The sequence below is a fragment of the Chiloscyllium punctatum genome, chromosome 5 (assembly GCF_047496795.1).
Source record: "Chiloscyllium punctatum isolate Juve2018m chromosome 5, sChiPun1.3, whole genome shotgun sequence".
Taxonomy (NCBI): Eukaryota; Metazoa; Chordata; class Chondrichthyes; order Orectolobiformes; family Hemiscylliidae; genus Chiloscyllium; species Chiloscyllium punctatum.
The window spans coordinates 53,095,802-53,112,951 of record NC_092743.1 but is presented as its reverse complement, the minus strand read 5'-3'; the positions used below and the strand labels follow the sequence as shown (position 1 = coordinate 53,112,951).

At 39.6% G+C, this 17,150-nt stretch overlaps 1 protein-coding gene across 9 annotated transcripts in view; it reads left to right on the top strand.

The window, feature by feature from the left end:
- The window catches only part of LOC140477084 (RNA-binding Raly-like protein), a 910,390-nt gene that overhangs the window by 558,340 nt on the left and 334,900 nt on the right, over positions 1 to 17,150 (top strand). Inside the window, exon 1 of one of the 9 annotated variants that reach the window (XM_072570327.1) lies at positions 8,210 to 8,228. The exons of 7 other annotated variants lie outside the window; for them this stretch is intronic. Coding sequence is in view for 1 of the 2 variants with exons in the window: in XM_072570328.1 (XP_072426429.1) it covers positions 8,329 to 8,365 (37 nt within the window). In the remaining variant the exon portion in view is untranslated. One more of the 9 variants, XM_072570328.1, reaches the window with a different exon arrangement.

Below are 17,150 nucleotides of genomic sequence, written 5' to 3'. Positions count from 1 at the left end.
CATTACCATTTGCTGGAAACACTTGCATCGTGTTTGTTACATAAACTGCTGGAACATGCTGCATTTGTGACATTGACATAGTGCAGTGCTGCACAGCAACATGTCCACCTCCTATCTGACTATTCAGTATACTCTACCATCACAAGCTGTCTGCCTTGCCCTCTGCACTAAAAAGCATTGTAAACCCCAGAGACTGGCAGCCTGTAACCAATCACTAAAGACCCTCCGTACTAAAAGAGTAATGTGAGCCACACAGTAGCTTGAAGTCCGAGTTGAAGTCAGTGAATGTGCACTACAAAAACAATTCGAATAATGTAGAGCCTGACAGCATCAAAATGAGTTCAAAATTAATAAGCACTAAGAAAGCAAGTATAAGATGCATCCAGATAATAAACTGTCAGTATGTCATGCACACAAAGTGACCTGGCAGAAGCATGCAAGTCGTAGATGTCCCTGTGCTCCAAAGTGTTGAATTCAAGCTGAAAAGGTGTGCAAGTTAATCTGAGATGACATGGTGAGTTTGGTGATTTGTTTCTACTGACTTGCATGAACAAAGTTTCAAAGAGGAAGATGATTGTGAAGCATACAAGGATTTTGTTATGAAGATGCAGTTGAATGATGGGTAGCATGAGCATTCATTGAGCTACAGTCACCAGGTACCTGCTCTCATTTAGATGTCAGAAATTATCGTCATCTCGTCTCTTAGTGCAGGAGAGGTGAATTGGAAGGGGTGTATAAATGAGGTGAAGCTTTAAGGCAGTGCAAATCTTGAAAATAAGACAGTTGTCACTCAACAGAGTTTCTGAAGTTGCCATTTCTGGTTTCATGGGAAAATAGTGAAACATTTTTCAACATCAAGAATCTGATTTTTTTTCATTTTCACCATATCATCTCACCTTTCTTGTCACCGCTCACAGCAACTAGGGATGGGAAAATGCTGCCCTAGGTATTTATGTTCTTCAGTCAATTAGAAATCTCTTCACCTACTTCTGAAATGTAACTTTCTTGGGATGAATGAGTAGTATTCACATGCAGAAGCAAGAGCAGAGTGTTATTGTCCGATGTGTGCTGAGTAAACAGCAAATTTAGAACTTGATCTTTTTCTCTTTAAATTGACTTCAGTCATGTGCTACAGGAAATTAGACCATAATTAGAATTAAGTTAATGCATTTTTTGGTGAATCCAATCCATTGTAAGAGTAGTTTTCAATATTCTTCTATCATATTGATGAGAAACCTCCTTTTCATTACTAAGGCATAGGTATAGAAATAAGTATTTTATATGAGCACCCTATAGCCTCAGATATATAATCATTCACATTCTACTGTAGTGACATGTACTAGTTATTCTTTTTTAATCAAGTACTAAAACCAAATACAGTATAAGTTATTCAAAATGTAAATACTTGCGAAGAACTACTTAAAGCATTATAAATGTATTGTTGCACCCTTAAAAGAATAACTTCAAAATTCATTTATATGCTTGGTATTCACACTTCATTATGTTTTATTTTAACAACAATGGGGGAAACATGATTATTTCACTGAACAAAGGTATTTAGAATGATGCTAGATATCCTATCATTTGCAACTCTATATATTTTAACTGCTTAATTCAATATTTTTAGTTTTCCTTAAGGACTTTAATTATAATGGCATTTATTTCTGATTTACCATCTTGTTTTAAGCTACTGTGGTGTACTTTTTGGTTCAGATTGAAATAGCAGCAGTTTTATTTGGCAGTATGTCTAATTATCATTGAGTTGAGTTACAGAGGTTACTTAGAGCAAAATAAAAATCTTGAATGATTTTCCACTTTTCAGTCCTTTTCAATATATAACTCCATTCTACTAAAGCATTTATCATCAAAGAAAGATCTTAATTGTCTTATTCTTATTATTGAATCAGATTTTTAACTAAATACTGGATAATTTGACACTTTGGTATTTTTGATTAAGGGATGCTCACAGTAGACAGTAAATTCAAAGCACAGAAGATTTCTTAAAGATTTAATGGGTTTTCTGTACAATTTTTTTCCCAAAATCACAGTCACAAAGTTTGTATTATTTCAGCATGCCATTGTGCTGCAACAGATCACAAAAATGTTAATTATTCTGAAATATGATGAGTCATTGAATTAGACAGCATAGAAACAGACCCTTTAGTCCAGTTTGTCCATGCCAACCAGATGTCCTAAATTGATCTAGTCTCTTTTGCCAGCATTTGACCCAGACTCTTCCTACTCGTGTACTCATCCAGGTGTCTTTTAAATGTTGTAATGGTACCCACCACCACCTCCTCCTTGGGCAACTCATTCCATATATGCACCACTCACTGCAGGAAACAGTTTGCCCTCAGGTCCCTTTTAAATCTTTCCCATCTCACATTAAACCTATACAGTCTAGTTTTGGACTCCCCTAACCAGGGAAAAAGAACTTGCTATTCTCCCTTCCTTGCTCCTCATGTTCTCTAGAGCCTCCCCATAGGCCTTGATGATTGGAGGTTTGCTTCACAAATTGGGGGAGGACCATCGTCTTACAGATGTTCAGAATGAGACCCATGCTCTCATATGCCTCTGTCAAGGTGCTGACGATGGTCTGGAATACATGCTCTGATTCTGCAAGTATGCAAGCATTATCCACATACTGCAGGTCGATGACACTGGGTTGGGATGACTTTGGTTTTGGCTTGAAGGTTGCAGAGGTTGAATATTTTTTCATAGATTCTGCAAGTTAGCTCCACTCCAAATGGGAGCTTGTCGGCAGCAAGGTGAAGCATTGAAAACAATGTTGGGGTGATGACGCAGCCCCTGCTTGACAACGGTCCGAACGGGGAATGGGTCAGTGGTGGAGCCATTTGTCATTTTCTACAACTTCCACGTCATTATGAAGCAGGAGAAAGATGGTGACAAACTTCATGGTGAAGCCAAAATGGAGAAGGATACTAAATAATGCTTCTGACTGATGGTGTCAAAGGTCTTTGTAAGGTCGGAGGTCACCTCTACATTTCTCCTGCAGCTGTTGCGTGGTGAAAATTATATCCATTGTGCCACTCCATGGCCAAAAGCCACACTACAATTCTGGGAGGAGTTCCTCAGCCACGGGGAGGAGATGGTTCAAGAGGACCATTTTCAGTAAGTCAGGAATGTTCTGTTGGCCAAAGCAGTTATTGATGAAGAGATCCAGCACAGCCTGCGGTGTTTTAGCGCAGCTTTAGGCTGCCTGAGGAAAATGATGTTTGAGAACAACAACATCAGATCTGACAAGATCGTGGTTTACAGAGCTGTGGTGGTTCCCGCACTCCTATATGGCTCTGGGATGTGGACTGTCTATAGCAGACACCTCCAAGGTGGTGGAGCAGAATCACCAACGCTGCCTGTGCAAGATCCTGCAAATCTGCTGGGAAGAGATTCACACTGACACCAGCATCCTCAACCAGGCCAACATCCCCAGCATCAAGGAACTAACCAGCCTTGATCAGCCGCAATGGGCTGCTGGGCACATTGTCCACATGACTGACACAAGAGTCCCCAAGCAGGTGCTCTGATCCCAAATCCGAAACAGCAGGTGAGCCTCAGGTAGGAAGAGGAAGCACTTCAGTGATACCCTCAAAGTCTCACTGCTGAAGTGCAGCATTCCCATAGACACCCGGCAATCACTGGCCCAAGGCCATTCAAAGTGGAGGAGCAGCATCCAGGAAGGTGTCAAGCACCTCGGAACTTGCCATTGGAAAAAAAGCAGAAGCCAGGTGAAACAGTTTAAGGAACACACTGCTACACCAATGCCCCACTCACCCCTTCCCACAACCAACTTCTACCCCAATTGTAACAGAGCCTGCAGAATCGGCCAGATTTATTGGTCTGTACAGCCATCTATGGACTCGCCTTGAGAATGGATGAGAGTCTTCCTCATCAGCGGGGGACTGCCAATGATGATGACGGATGATGTCCCTCAAGATTCTGTAAACTTCTGTAAGGTCACTCCTCAGCCTCTGACCCTACAGGGAAACGTCCTAGATTCTTCAGCTTTTTCAAAAGCTCAAACCCTCCAATCCCGGCAACATCCTTGTAAATCTTTTCTGAACCCTTTAAAGTTTAACAACATCTTTCCTACAGCAAGGAGACCAGAATTGAATACTGTATGTGACAAATGACCTCCCCAATGTTGTGTACAACCACAACATGACAAGGAAAATATGATATTATCCTGGTGGCTTTGACACGTGGTTAAATTGTAATGAGCAGATTTAATTGTCTGTTCTTCCACTGCAGAAATGTTAAGATTGGGATTGAAGTTGAATACAAATATTGATATGTATTAGAATAGATTTCTGTCAGTAGTGGATTAGGCTTTGTTTTCCTTGCTGCTATTTCCCAATGGTAAAGCTGTTTCCAGAAGAATGTGCCATTACTGTAATGGTCTATAATCTTTAGTGTTTTCTTTGCAATCAACCTGATATCACAACGAACATTTGAAAGAGTCATTATAATTGGGCAGCAAGAAAAATTCTTGCTCCTCCTTAGTTCTGTCTATGTGCAATGAGGCAATAAACAGTGAAATTACCTAATAAACTTTAAAATTGCTAATTAGTGTTGTGCATCTGAGCTTCATCCAGCAGAGTCCATTAAGAGCACATTTAAATTCATTTACAGATTTTCTGATGCCCAACATTTCTTTTTTGTTGATTAATGGTTATTTTAATCTTTTTCACTACATCAGTATATTTAAGTTCAAATCCTGTCTATGATATCCAGTAGTTTGGACAGAGGCAGAAATACATTTCTGTAAGTAGACTCAAAAGGTTGCAACAATGTTTGTACTCCAGGGATTCAAAGCTTTTACCATAAATTAATGGAATGCATTGTTCTTTTGCAATTTGCTTCAGCAGAATAAGTGGTACAGAAACATTCAACGATTTTGACAGAATTTACAGCAAGCTCCACCAGGTTCAAAGTCGAGATCAAATATGCATTTAGAAAATATATCTCCAATTAAACCACAATTAAGATAAACCACATAACATTTGTTTGGGAGTCATCAAGGGTAGTAACTGATAGGGATACAGATTAAAAAGTGGTCTGTTGAATAGCCTCTATAATGAACCAAATAATTTTCACTGTGTTCCAAACTTCTGTGTTTTATCTGAATTATTGCATTTATGCAATTTTATCAAATATGTGCACTATAATGGTGGGACTAATTTGATAACTGCTTCAAAAAGAAAGAAATATGTTTGTATTTATATCATGATTTTCATGATCACCATACTTCTCAAAGTGCTTTACAGCCAATCAAGTATTTTTGAAGTATAGGCAAGTTATAATGTAGAAAGCAGAAGAACTGCCATCGTTATAAATGTTGAATGACCTCTTCTGTTGCATCAATTCTATGACCCTACATTATCATCATCCCCTGACAAGGCTGATTGGTAACCAGCTATTCAGAGATATATAAGAGTGACAAAGATCAATTTCTTCAATTTTTGTTCACTTACCCTGTGGGAGCAACTATTGACCTTCAGAGTTTCTTGCATATTCATAGGTTTAGTTGAGACCAGCGTCTTCCACTTTATATCTTCCACTATTCCTGTTGTACCACCCATATCATTCACCAATGCTCATGTACCACTGTAGACACTATCTCCCTCAATGTGGTTATGGATACATGCACTTGATGCCCTTGAACCTTCTGTTTATTGGCAAATATATGCAGCATGATTTAAATGGCGAAATGCCAGGTGACTGGAGGATAGTTAATATGTTAAAATTAGCTTGCAAATAGGAGATAAAGAGTTGTGGTGGAGGAATACCATTGCAATTGGAAGCCTGTGACCAGTGGTGTATTACACGGGTTGAGGCTGAGACCCTTGCTGTTTGTTATGTGCATTAATGACTTGAATTGAATGTAGAAGGTACAATTTGTAAGTTTGTAGTTAATATGAAAATTGGCAGTGTTGCTGATAATGAGGAGAATGGATTTAGACTGTATCTAATATTGATCAGTTGGTAAATTGGGCAGTGCAATGGAAGATAGAATTTCCAGATAAGTGCAAAGTGATGCACTTTGGGAGGTCTAATAATGGAAGAGCATTCAGGCAGTTCTTCTATAACGTGGTGGTTGCATTCTTATGCAACCCCGCGTTATAGAAAATCATGCTTTAGAAACAGCACTTAAAGTGTTGATGCTGTAATCACGTTACAGCCATCACACGTTTTAAAAGTTCGCACTTTAGAAACAGCATCCTCAATTTGTCAATCGTGTTCCAGTGAATTTGGTTGAGGAAATGTGTGCTGTTGCAGAACGACCAGTACACAGTGAATAGTAGGTCCCGATAAAGCACTGAGGAACAGAGAGACCTTGGCATACAAGTCCATCAATCTCTGAAGGTGTCAGCACAAGTAGACAGGGTCATGAAGATGGCATATGGGATACTTGAAGAAGGGTTCATGCCCTTCCTGAAGAAGGGCTCATGCCCGAAACGTCGATTCTCCTGCTCCTTGGATGCTGCCTGACCTGCTGCGCTTTTCCAGCAACACATTTTCAGCATATGGGATACTTGCCTTCATTTGCCAAGGCATAGAATATAGAGGCAAGGTAGTCCTGTTACAACTTAATAAAACATTGTTAGACCACAGATAGAATACTCTGGGCAGTTCTGGTCACTATGCTATTGGCAAAACATGTTTACACTGGACAGCGTGCAGAAGAGTTTCACCAGGATGTTGCCTGGGATGAAAGTCAGTTATGATGAATGACTGGGTTTGTTTTCCTTGGAGCAGAGGAGGCTGAGGAGGGATCTGATTCAGTTATACAAAATTACGAGAGGCATAGACAGAATAGATGGAATATTTTCCTTATGGCAGATGTGTCTAAGACCAGAGGCATAAGTTTAAGGTGAGGAGCAAGGAGATCTGAGAAAAATTATTTTTACCCAGAGGGTGATAGAAATATGGAATGCGCTACCTGAGAGGGTATTTGGGGCAGGTACTCTTGCAACATTTAACAAGTATCTGGACGAGCACTTAAAATGCCAGGGCACAGGAGTCAATGGACCAAGTGCAGACAAATGGGATTAGTGCATTTGGTGTTGTTTGACATGGAGGGTCAAAAAGGGCTTGTTTCTGTACTGTGTTACTCTGTGACTCTATTTGGCAGTACATTTATTTCCGTGCAAAGTTGTCCATAAATATTGTTGCAAGCTGAGTGACCCAACAGGGAACATAGGTTTACTTTGCAAACACTCCTCTGCTAAGGATCCTGTGGGAAACAGCAATCAGCCATTGAGTCTCCAGGACTGGAAACTTAATCTCCAAGACCCTGTATGCAACTCTGGGAGTAGCAAAGTGCCATTTGAAAAACAATGTGTTTTTTTTTAATGGTTTTGTTCATTAGTTCCAATGATAGAGCCTTTTCACTTTCCAACAGATGTGGGAAAGTGGTGTACCACGAGGATGGGCATGTCCAAGGGGATGGGTCCTATAATGAATCCTCTATAAACATATTGAATCACTGATGGCAATCCAGTTAATCCAATTACATTCAATTAATGCCGGTATTGAAGGTTGTATTTGAGAACAGTGAAAAATTCTGTTCATGCGTAACTATTTTAATAAAAGACACAACAGGCGTATATGCATCTCTGGTTCTTATGTAGGTATTTGAATGGCAGCCTGAAAGGTTATAATTTCAGCTCATGTTAGCCATAGACTTAAGTTAAATGTAAAACATAATACCCTGCCTGATTCTGAACTGCCTACCCATTGAAGACACTGCTCAGCTGTAGATATTTTAATTAACCTGCTCAGACAGGTTTATGATCCATCTCTGAACCCAGCCCTTCTAGCCTATAGTAAGGACACTACTACTGAGCCACAAGCACCCACACTGTACACTCAGGAATATTGCACATGCCAGTAAATTGTATGAATTAATGAACTCTTCTGAAAAATCAGTTAGAATGTCCGAAAGAGCTGTCAAAAAGAAACAGTATTGAGCAAAGGCACATTGGAAATTCTGGCTTAAGATTTTGCAGAAACATAATTAATTTAATGTAGATTCTACCTATGTTGCATTTGGTCCATTGAGAACATTTGGTGCTTGAAGCGCAATTCGACAAAACACTTATTTTTAAGGATTCATAGTGAGAAAGACTGCAGAATGAAGGTTCTTACTCCCCTGTCATTTCAAGGGAATGGTATCATCCAAGCTGTTGGTGTTAGATCAGTAATCGGTGAGTAGAACAACTGCCTGTCAGAGAAGAAGGAGCAGCATATTTTGTTTTTATTGTCCTGGAGTAGGATTACGATAGAAGGAATCTGGACCCTTTTAGAATGAGTATGGTCAAAGGTAAACGCCGCAATCAGAGATGTGAGTATCGTTGAAAGCACGGCAACTTGATGATGGAAATGATGACATATAGTGAAGAGAATAGTCTTGTCATTTCAAAACGTTCTTTTAAATCACATTCGGTCAAATCAAGGATTAAGGCAGCCAGGCAAGTAAATAAAGTAATCTACAAGGAATTGTAATTTAATAGTCGGCAGAGGGGTCAGTTTATTAAATGGAGGAGACCATTCAATTTCTTTTTTTTTACTATTATTAAGCGGACTAACTGTACAGAAGTAGTCGTCAGAAGTTTAAATTACTTGCCGAATGGACGCTTGCTTCCTTGACACATTTAGTGATTGAAAATATGAGAATGATTAAATATAACTGTCATTGCGAATTGCAGCGTGAGTTTCCTGAAACCTAAAAGAAAAGACTTTAGGAAGCAGAATTGGGAGATGATTTTCATGTACGTATTGCAACAGAGAGGTCACTTAAAATAAATGGAACATAATGTGTCCCATGGAAGACGCCATAGAAAATTAATATATAGAAGTCAGAGGAAAATGATGAAATGTGATGATTATTCGTCAGTGAATGGTAAGTTGGTTGAATATAGGGTTAGCTGTTTGCATGCGAAGATGCTGTCGAAAACCAATACGATTGCAGTCGTTCAACTTAATTTGCTTAAGGGCTTATGAACAATAAGCTTTGAAGTTCAATCAGTTTAAAATTACACTGAAATGAAATTTACCAGGGAAGGATTTTTTCCCCCTGTTGAGATAAATACAGAAGTTAATGCGTCGCCTCTGGGGCAAATCAGGCAGTTTTTATACTATGACAAATTGCCCTTGGGAAAATACAGCAACTATGCCATCAGTCTATTCAATGAGACAGCAGGGTGACAACGTCCACAACATAATTCATACATTACAATTGAGAGCGAAGGCACTGTGCTAAGTTTTGCAACAAAAAGCTAATCTTCTGGCAATGGCAAGGAAGAAAATAGCCATATAATATCAGGAAATTCTAATACAATTGATAACAGACAAGTACTGTATCAGTTTTACTTCCACTTGATAAGCCTGTTTATAAACTGTAGTAAGAGTGCATAAGCAGCTTGTGAACATGTCCTATGTATTTCTTGGACAGATCAGTCTGTATTGTACAAATAGATTATATAAAAGGCCCCTGTTTAACACAACAAACAAACTATTTCTTGATTATATAGAAATGGAAGCAACCAAACATGATGGAATACTGAACTTTCCGACAGTGATCTCTCAAGGGTGATTGTTTCTTGTTGGTGTTTAAATTTCTAGGTTGATTTAGAATTAATATATTGCATATAACCTTTGTGAGGTTATACATTAAGATGATTGTAAAATCTGGAACCCAGAAAAGTGGGACTTTTTCATTCTTGTGTTACTATAGAGTTTTAAAATTGGATTTTTTTTTACTTCAAGACAGTGTTAACTATCGGACAGAAGTTTGAGAAGTTTCAGAATCTGTTCTGGTATCATGCTCCAGAGATAGCTTGTCAGGGTGTAAATTAAAGCACTCATTAATTGCAATGTCCCCATTTATAGATGGGGAAACAGTGTGGAAACAGGCCCTTCAGCCCAACAAGTTCACACTGACCTTCTGAAGAGTAACCCACCCAGACCCATTCCCCTGGTATCCTATATTTACCCCTGACCAATGCACCTAACCTGCACATCCCTGAATACTACAGGCAATTTAACATGGCCAATTCGCCTAACCTGCACATCTTTTGATTGTGGGAGGAAACTAGTGCACCTGGAGGACATCCACGCTGACACAGGGAGAATGTGCAAACTCCACACAGACCGTGCCCTGAGGCTGGAATTGAACCCAGGGGTCCCTGGAGCTGTGAGGCAGCAGTGCTGACCACTGAGCCACCGTGTACATTTCTGAACCATGCCAGACAAATGTCAGTGCATTGTGGTGTTGCTTTAAAAAATTGTGCCATGTGAGATATAGGCAGCTATTTCTGATTCCAGACCTCAATCGGCAAAGACAGAAATTCAATAAAAAGTCAAGTCATTTCCTAATGGTGGTCTCAAGAGTGACAGTGACAAGTAACTGGGAGGGGACTGGCTAATGTGTTGTAGATATAGAAAATAGATATTAAAAAAAGGAAATATTTCCTTGGTAAATTATTTGGGAGGCGCACTGATTTTTATGCACTTGAAACATGCAAATAATAAAGGTCTGAAGTTTAGTTTCTGGTCTCTACTGAATTAACTCATCCCATACTTCTTACTGATTGTGTAGTACTTCAATTAACCATGGTAACACAGATTACGAAGCAAAATGTCAGCTGGGGTTAGCATTACAGATGTGTAGTGTTCTGCAGAACTCTCACCTAGTAGCAATCGATATATTCACAAAGACACAGAGTTATGGGAAGGGGAAGGTAAACTGGAGACAAATAAGGAAAATATTATAGAACTGAAGCAAATTTTGGAATATGTGTTACAGAGCATGTGCATGTCTGTTGGTGGATCGGCCCAAAATTATATGTGATCCTGAACGAATGAAGATCAAGTTATTATTTCAATTGAAATGAGTTTAGAGTTTGGTTAAAATAAAAAATAGCGGAACCGCAACAAAATATATGAACCAGTGCATGTTATTTATGACATACTTAAATTCAAACACGATCATGTTTTGTGAAGAAAAAAATACCCATTTTGTCTTACAAGGAAATATTTTCGAAGTAAGACCAACATTCAGGACTTGTTATCATTGTTGTTGTATGATATTTTAGAATTAATATCTTGCATAGTAAATCAGAGGAACAAAAATATTTACACGGATAACTGTCTGGGTTTAATAATTTTTTATGGAAGAATTTTAATCACACTCCATTAGGAGAAAATGGAATAGACTGGAACTCTATCATTACAATAACAATATGGCTGGAACATTCTACCTATTGGGCTAGTGTGACCAATTATAATTAAATAGATATTATTTGCCTTTTGAGACTATTACTATATTTGTATTTGTTTTCCAGTAAAATTATATTTCTTATTTAAAGACAATAAACAACTATTTCAATATGGTTAAGGTTTAACTCATTATGACATTTTTGCAGAATGGTTTAATGGATCTCGATACTTTGAGGTTTATTAAATCATGGATGATTTGTACCTCAACTCTTGATATCCACCTTTTTAATCTATAATCCTTGATACCATTGCCTGAAAAAACCCATTAGTCCCAGTCTTGAAAATTTCAAATGATCCAATACCATGACCTTTGTGATAGAGAAATTTCCAGATTTTTAGAACTCTTCTTTTCTATTAAAAAAGACTTCCTGAATTTGCACTTGAATGGCCTAGTAAAGAGTGCTGAAGAAGGCTCACTATATTCAAAACGTTAACTTTGCTTTCTATTGACAAATGCTGCCAGACCTGCTGAGTTTCTCCAGCTATTTCTGTTTTTGTTTGGTTCTAATTATAAATCTGTACTCGCCAATCCGCGGATCTATTTCTTTATATCTATTCTGGCAAGCGCCTTTATAATTTTAAATAATTGTTAGATCACCCTTCAGTGATCTGAAAGAATGGACAATGTGTTGTTTCTGCAATTTGTACTCAAAACCTATCCTTTTCACACCTTATTCATGTGAATGAATGTTGTACCTTTTCCAAGGCCGATGGCCAATACATCCACTTGGAGGTGCAATGTCCAAACTGATTGCATCAGATCAGATGGGTTATGGTCAAGATTCTGCAAAGCTGGCCCATCATTTATAATCATAGAAAAGTTACAACATGCACAAGGAAGATATTTGGCCTAATGGCTCAGTGCTGGTTCTCTGTAAGTGCTACTCATCTAATCGCATTTTTGTAGTCCGACAGTTCTATTCTGTCCAGATCATTATCTCATTTTCTTTCAAAACCCATGATTGAAAGACCACCACTACACACACTGTAAGTCCCTTCCAGATTCTGACCACATGGTACATAAAGTTTTTTTTCATCACCATCTGGTTCTTTTACCTGTCACCTTAAATCAGTGTCCTCTGGATTTCAATTCTTCCACTACTGGAGTAGCTACTCCCCTTTTATCCTGTCCAGGAATCTCACAATTTTAAACCTTCTCTAAAGCAAATAGCCCCAGATATCGACATTCCTGTTTCCTTTCACCCAGAAGCAGTCTTTCAAACATTTCTATAGCCTGCATATCCTTCCTGAGGTACCACTGCAGTTGAAGCCATAAGTTTTTTTTTAAAAGATTGACATAATTCCTTTGCTTTGACTTTATGCTCCCATCTGTCAAGCCTACAGTTCAATATGCCATATTAACTGCTTTCTCAATTATCCTTTTCATCTTATATGATTTGTGCACCAATATCCTCAGGCCATTGTGGTCCAACACATTGTGGAATTGTATCCTTCTTTTTAGATTGAAATATATCACTGCATTAATTTTGCTGGCATTGGTCCACCCATTCCACTCGTCTTTTTATGCCATTTCAAAGGCAATCCGTGATCCCATCTCAGTGTTCACAATTCTTACATGTTTTGAGATTTTGCAATGTTGCCCTGCACACCCAATTAATGTTACTGTTTCCTTAATACTTATATAACTTCCTCACCTGTATATTCCAGCCTCGTTGAGAAAAAGGTTGATATTTCATTGTCCTTTTTTTAAATTAATGTTTGTACAAATCATCTACATAGGAATGTTGATTGTGGGGATTCAATGATGAGCATCAAAGTAAATAATTAGACTCTTCCTTATTGGAAATGATCATCACCTGGCACTTATCATTATAAGCCTGAATGTTCTCCAGGTCTTGCTGTGTGTTGGCACAGGAAGCTTCACTATCTGAAGAGTAGCAAATGGTACCCAGCATTATGCAAGCATCAGAGAATATCTTCACTTCTAATCTAATGATCAAAAGAATGTCATGATGAAACAATTGATGCTGGTTGGGCTTAGGACCATCCTGAGGAACCCTGCAGAAATGTTCTGGAACGACCCATCATCATCCCAACAACTGCAACCATATTTGGATTTGGGCATGCATTGCATAAATTCTGGTATGCCTTTGAACATTCATCACTGAACCAATGATCTCCTGCTAGAATGAGGATTATGTCATATCATTAGGTTACAGACTGTGGTTGAATACCATTCTGCTGCAGATGGCCCCCACAGCCTCTTGGCTGCCCAGCTTTGAGCTGCATAATTTGATCTGAATTTGTCCCATTCAGCATGATGGAACTGCCCCACAACATGACGGAGTGTATGTTCATTGTGAAGTCTGGATTTTGAGATACAGGGATGATGATGTAGTTATCTGTGGCATTTGTCTGAAAGATATGACTGAGTGAGTATTTTTATTCAAGGCTGTTGCTTGACCAGTCTGAGGGACAGCTCTCTCCATTTGCAATAAAGTTCATGAAAAAGACTTGGGAGAATCATCAGGTCAGTGTACTATTGATGCTTCTAGTGCCTAGGAGCAAGAGAGGACTGCAGATGCTGGAGAGTCAGAGTCAAAAGGTGTGACACTGGAAAAGCACCGCAGGTCATGCAGCATTTGAGAAGCAGGAGAGTCGATGCTTCAGGTATAAGCCCTTCATCTGGACGGGGAAGGGGGTTGAGAGATAAATGGAGGGGTGAGGGTGAGGCTCGGAGGAAGGTAGGTGGGATGATGATGGGTGGTTGCAGGTAGGAGGTGATTGTATCGGTGAGGAGCAGACAGATGGGAAGGAAGATGGACAGGTAGGTCGGTTCAAAAGGGCAGTGCCAAGTTAGAGGGTTGGATCTGGGATGAGGTGGGGGAAGATCTGGAAACTGGTGAAGTAAGTGCTGATGTCTTGTGGATGTAGACTCCCGAGGTGGAAGATGAGGCATTCTTCATCCAGTCGTTGGGTGGTTTTAATTTTGTGGTGGAGGAGGGCCAGGATTTTTTTTTTTTTTTAGATTACTTACAGTGTGGAAACAGGCCCTTCGGCCCAACAAGTCCACACCGCCCCGCCGAAGCGCAACCCACCCATACATCTACCCCTTACCTAACACTACGGGCAATTTAGCATGGCCAATTCACCTGACCTGCACATCTTTGGACTGTGGGAGGAAACCGGAGCACCCGGAGGAAACCCACGCAGACACGGGGAGAATGTGCAAACTCCACACAGTCAGTCGCCTGAGGCGGGAATTGAACCCAGGTCTCTGGCGCTGTGAGGTAGCAGTGCTAACCACTGTGCCACCGTGCCCTTGGGACAGTGTGAGAGGGAGTTGAAGTGGTTGGCCACAAGATGGTGGGGTTGTTTTGGTGCGTGCGGACTAGAGGTGTTCTCTGAACCGCTGTGTGAGTTGGCGCTCACTCTCCCCCATGTAGAGGAGACCACATCAAGAGCAATGGACGCAATGAATGAGGTGGGAGGATGTATAGGAAAATCTCGGTCGGATTTATGCTGATCTTTTAGGGCCTTGCACGGAGGTGAGGGCGCAGGCTTTGCATCTCATGCAGCGGGAGGGGAAGGTGTCGGTGGGGTTGAGGTTGGTGGGGTTGAGGTTGGTGGGGAGTGTGGACCTAATGAAGGTGTTGCAAAGGGAATGGTCTCTGCAGAACGCAGATAGAAGAGTGAAGGGAAATATATTGGTCATTGCTGGGTTAGCCATCTGGTTTCATAGCTTTTTGACTTTATGGCAATTTGTACAACTGAGTGGTTCTCAGTTCCTCATAAAATGCCACCAAGTAAAAAGTAACAAGTATTGAACCAGTCTTGCTGATTTATGTGGCTAAGGACTCACCGTCTTCTCAATAATTCCCATTTGCTGTATGTGCAGTGTCTCCATCTTCCATGTAACAGATAAGAATCACTTTTTAAGTGCAAGTTTCAATGCAGCCAAACTGGAATAGATGCCCAGTCAATTTTAACAGCCAACTCTCATTAACATGCCACAGGTTAACTTCCTGAAGGGGAAAAACAGTTGTTAAGGTGGAAGATAGCTGTTGTCTGGCCATTAAATCAGTTGGAAGAAGCCTATCAGTGAGCAGATAGAATAGCCCCCAGCGATCAGAAACTGTCAAGGGATGGTTGCAGTCAAGATTAGAGTGGTGCTGGAAAAGCACAGCAGGTCAGGCAGCATCCGAGGAGCAGGAAAAACGATGTTTTGGGCAAAAGCCCTTCATCAGGAAGATCCCCAGTATCTGCAGTACCCACAATTTCCTATGAGATCTTTGCAGTTGAGGAAGGTGGAGGGAATAAAAACAGCAGTGTAAGCTCAAGGCTCATTTGTGACAACCAAGGAAGCACTTCCACTTCATGTGTGCACAGTTTTTATTAAATTATAATAATTTGGCATTCTGGACTTCTTTCAGTCTTGGAGCCATTCTCCAACAGCTTTGTAATGTCAAATTTCCACAGGGACCTTGATTATGCTATTAGATATTCAATGTTCGATGACAACATTACTGGCTATTAGATGGGTATCCTTGGCAACTATAATTTTAAATTTTAGTCCACCATTCAGCTTCTGCTAGGCAGAGGGAGTAAATAAGGTCCTACACATATGTAAATGATACATTTCCCATTCATTTCTCACTGTCCCTCTGGATTTTCATTTAACAAATGTAACCACAAAACTTTAATTAGCAATGTCTTGAGTGAAAAATTGTAACGGGTCTCTCATCTGAAAAATAAATAGGAGTAGAAACTTGGTGCACCAACATTTAATGGCCATGTAGTCCCACAAGCTACAATGTTTTGATATTAGGCAAATATTTGGGTGTTGGAAGCATGCTACTCTGTACCAAAGTCGCTTAATGTTAATCCGGTGAATATAAAATTTGCATAAAACAGTGAGCTATACTAATTATCTCATGGATCTTTCAATACCTCTTTTGTCACAAGATATTTCATAATCACTGCTGCAGTAGCTAAAGATACATTGCTGGAAGCAAACATACATCAGGTGTTGCACAATTAATATCAAGTTAGCTATTTAGAATAGAGGAAAAACTGAGTGGGTTAATCTCAGTTTTTAATTTTGTATTACACTGTGATAAAAGCAGATTACAAACCACTTTGCACAAATAATTGAGGGTTGGAACTTTGGAATGGAGTTTATAGTTATCATAGAAAAGGAGAAAATTATATTGTATTTTATCTAGAAGCATGTGAAAGTGGACTATATATTTCTGCTGAAATAAACTGATACTCCTTATATTGTATTCATAAAGAAAGATTAGTTGTCAGATTAAATGATGGGATTTGTAACATACAAAATTTTAAAAATGTAATCTAACAAGCAATCTCTTTGTGCTGCTATGAAGATCTTTTATATACACATATATATATGCTTCACTTAATTAAAAGAAATTGATTAGCTATTAGAGAAAAGAAATCTGAATGTAGGGAGGCTTGTTGCCCATTGAGACAGGCATGTTTCTCAGGGGGGTGGAAATAACAACCTGACAAAGGATAACAAGGCTGATTTTTGGGTTGGGAATTCATTTGGAAATCTACAATCATAGAATCCGTACAGTGTAGATTAAGGCCATAAAAGCCTATTGAGTCACACCAGCCTTCAAAGAACATCCCACCCTATTCCCATAACCCCACATTTACGATGGCTAATCCACCTAGTCTGCACACCCCTGGAAACTACGGGGTATCATAGTATGGCTAGTCCACCTAAACTGGACATCTTTGGAGTGCAGGAGGAAACCAGAGCACCTGGGGGAAACCCGCGAAGACACAGGGAGAATGTGCAAACGCCGTACAGATAGTTGCCCAAGGCTGGAATTAAACCTGGGTGCCTGGTGCTGTGAGGC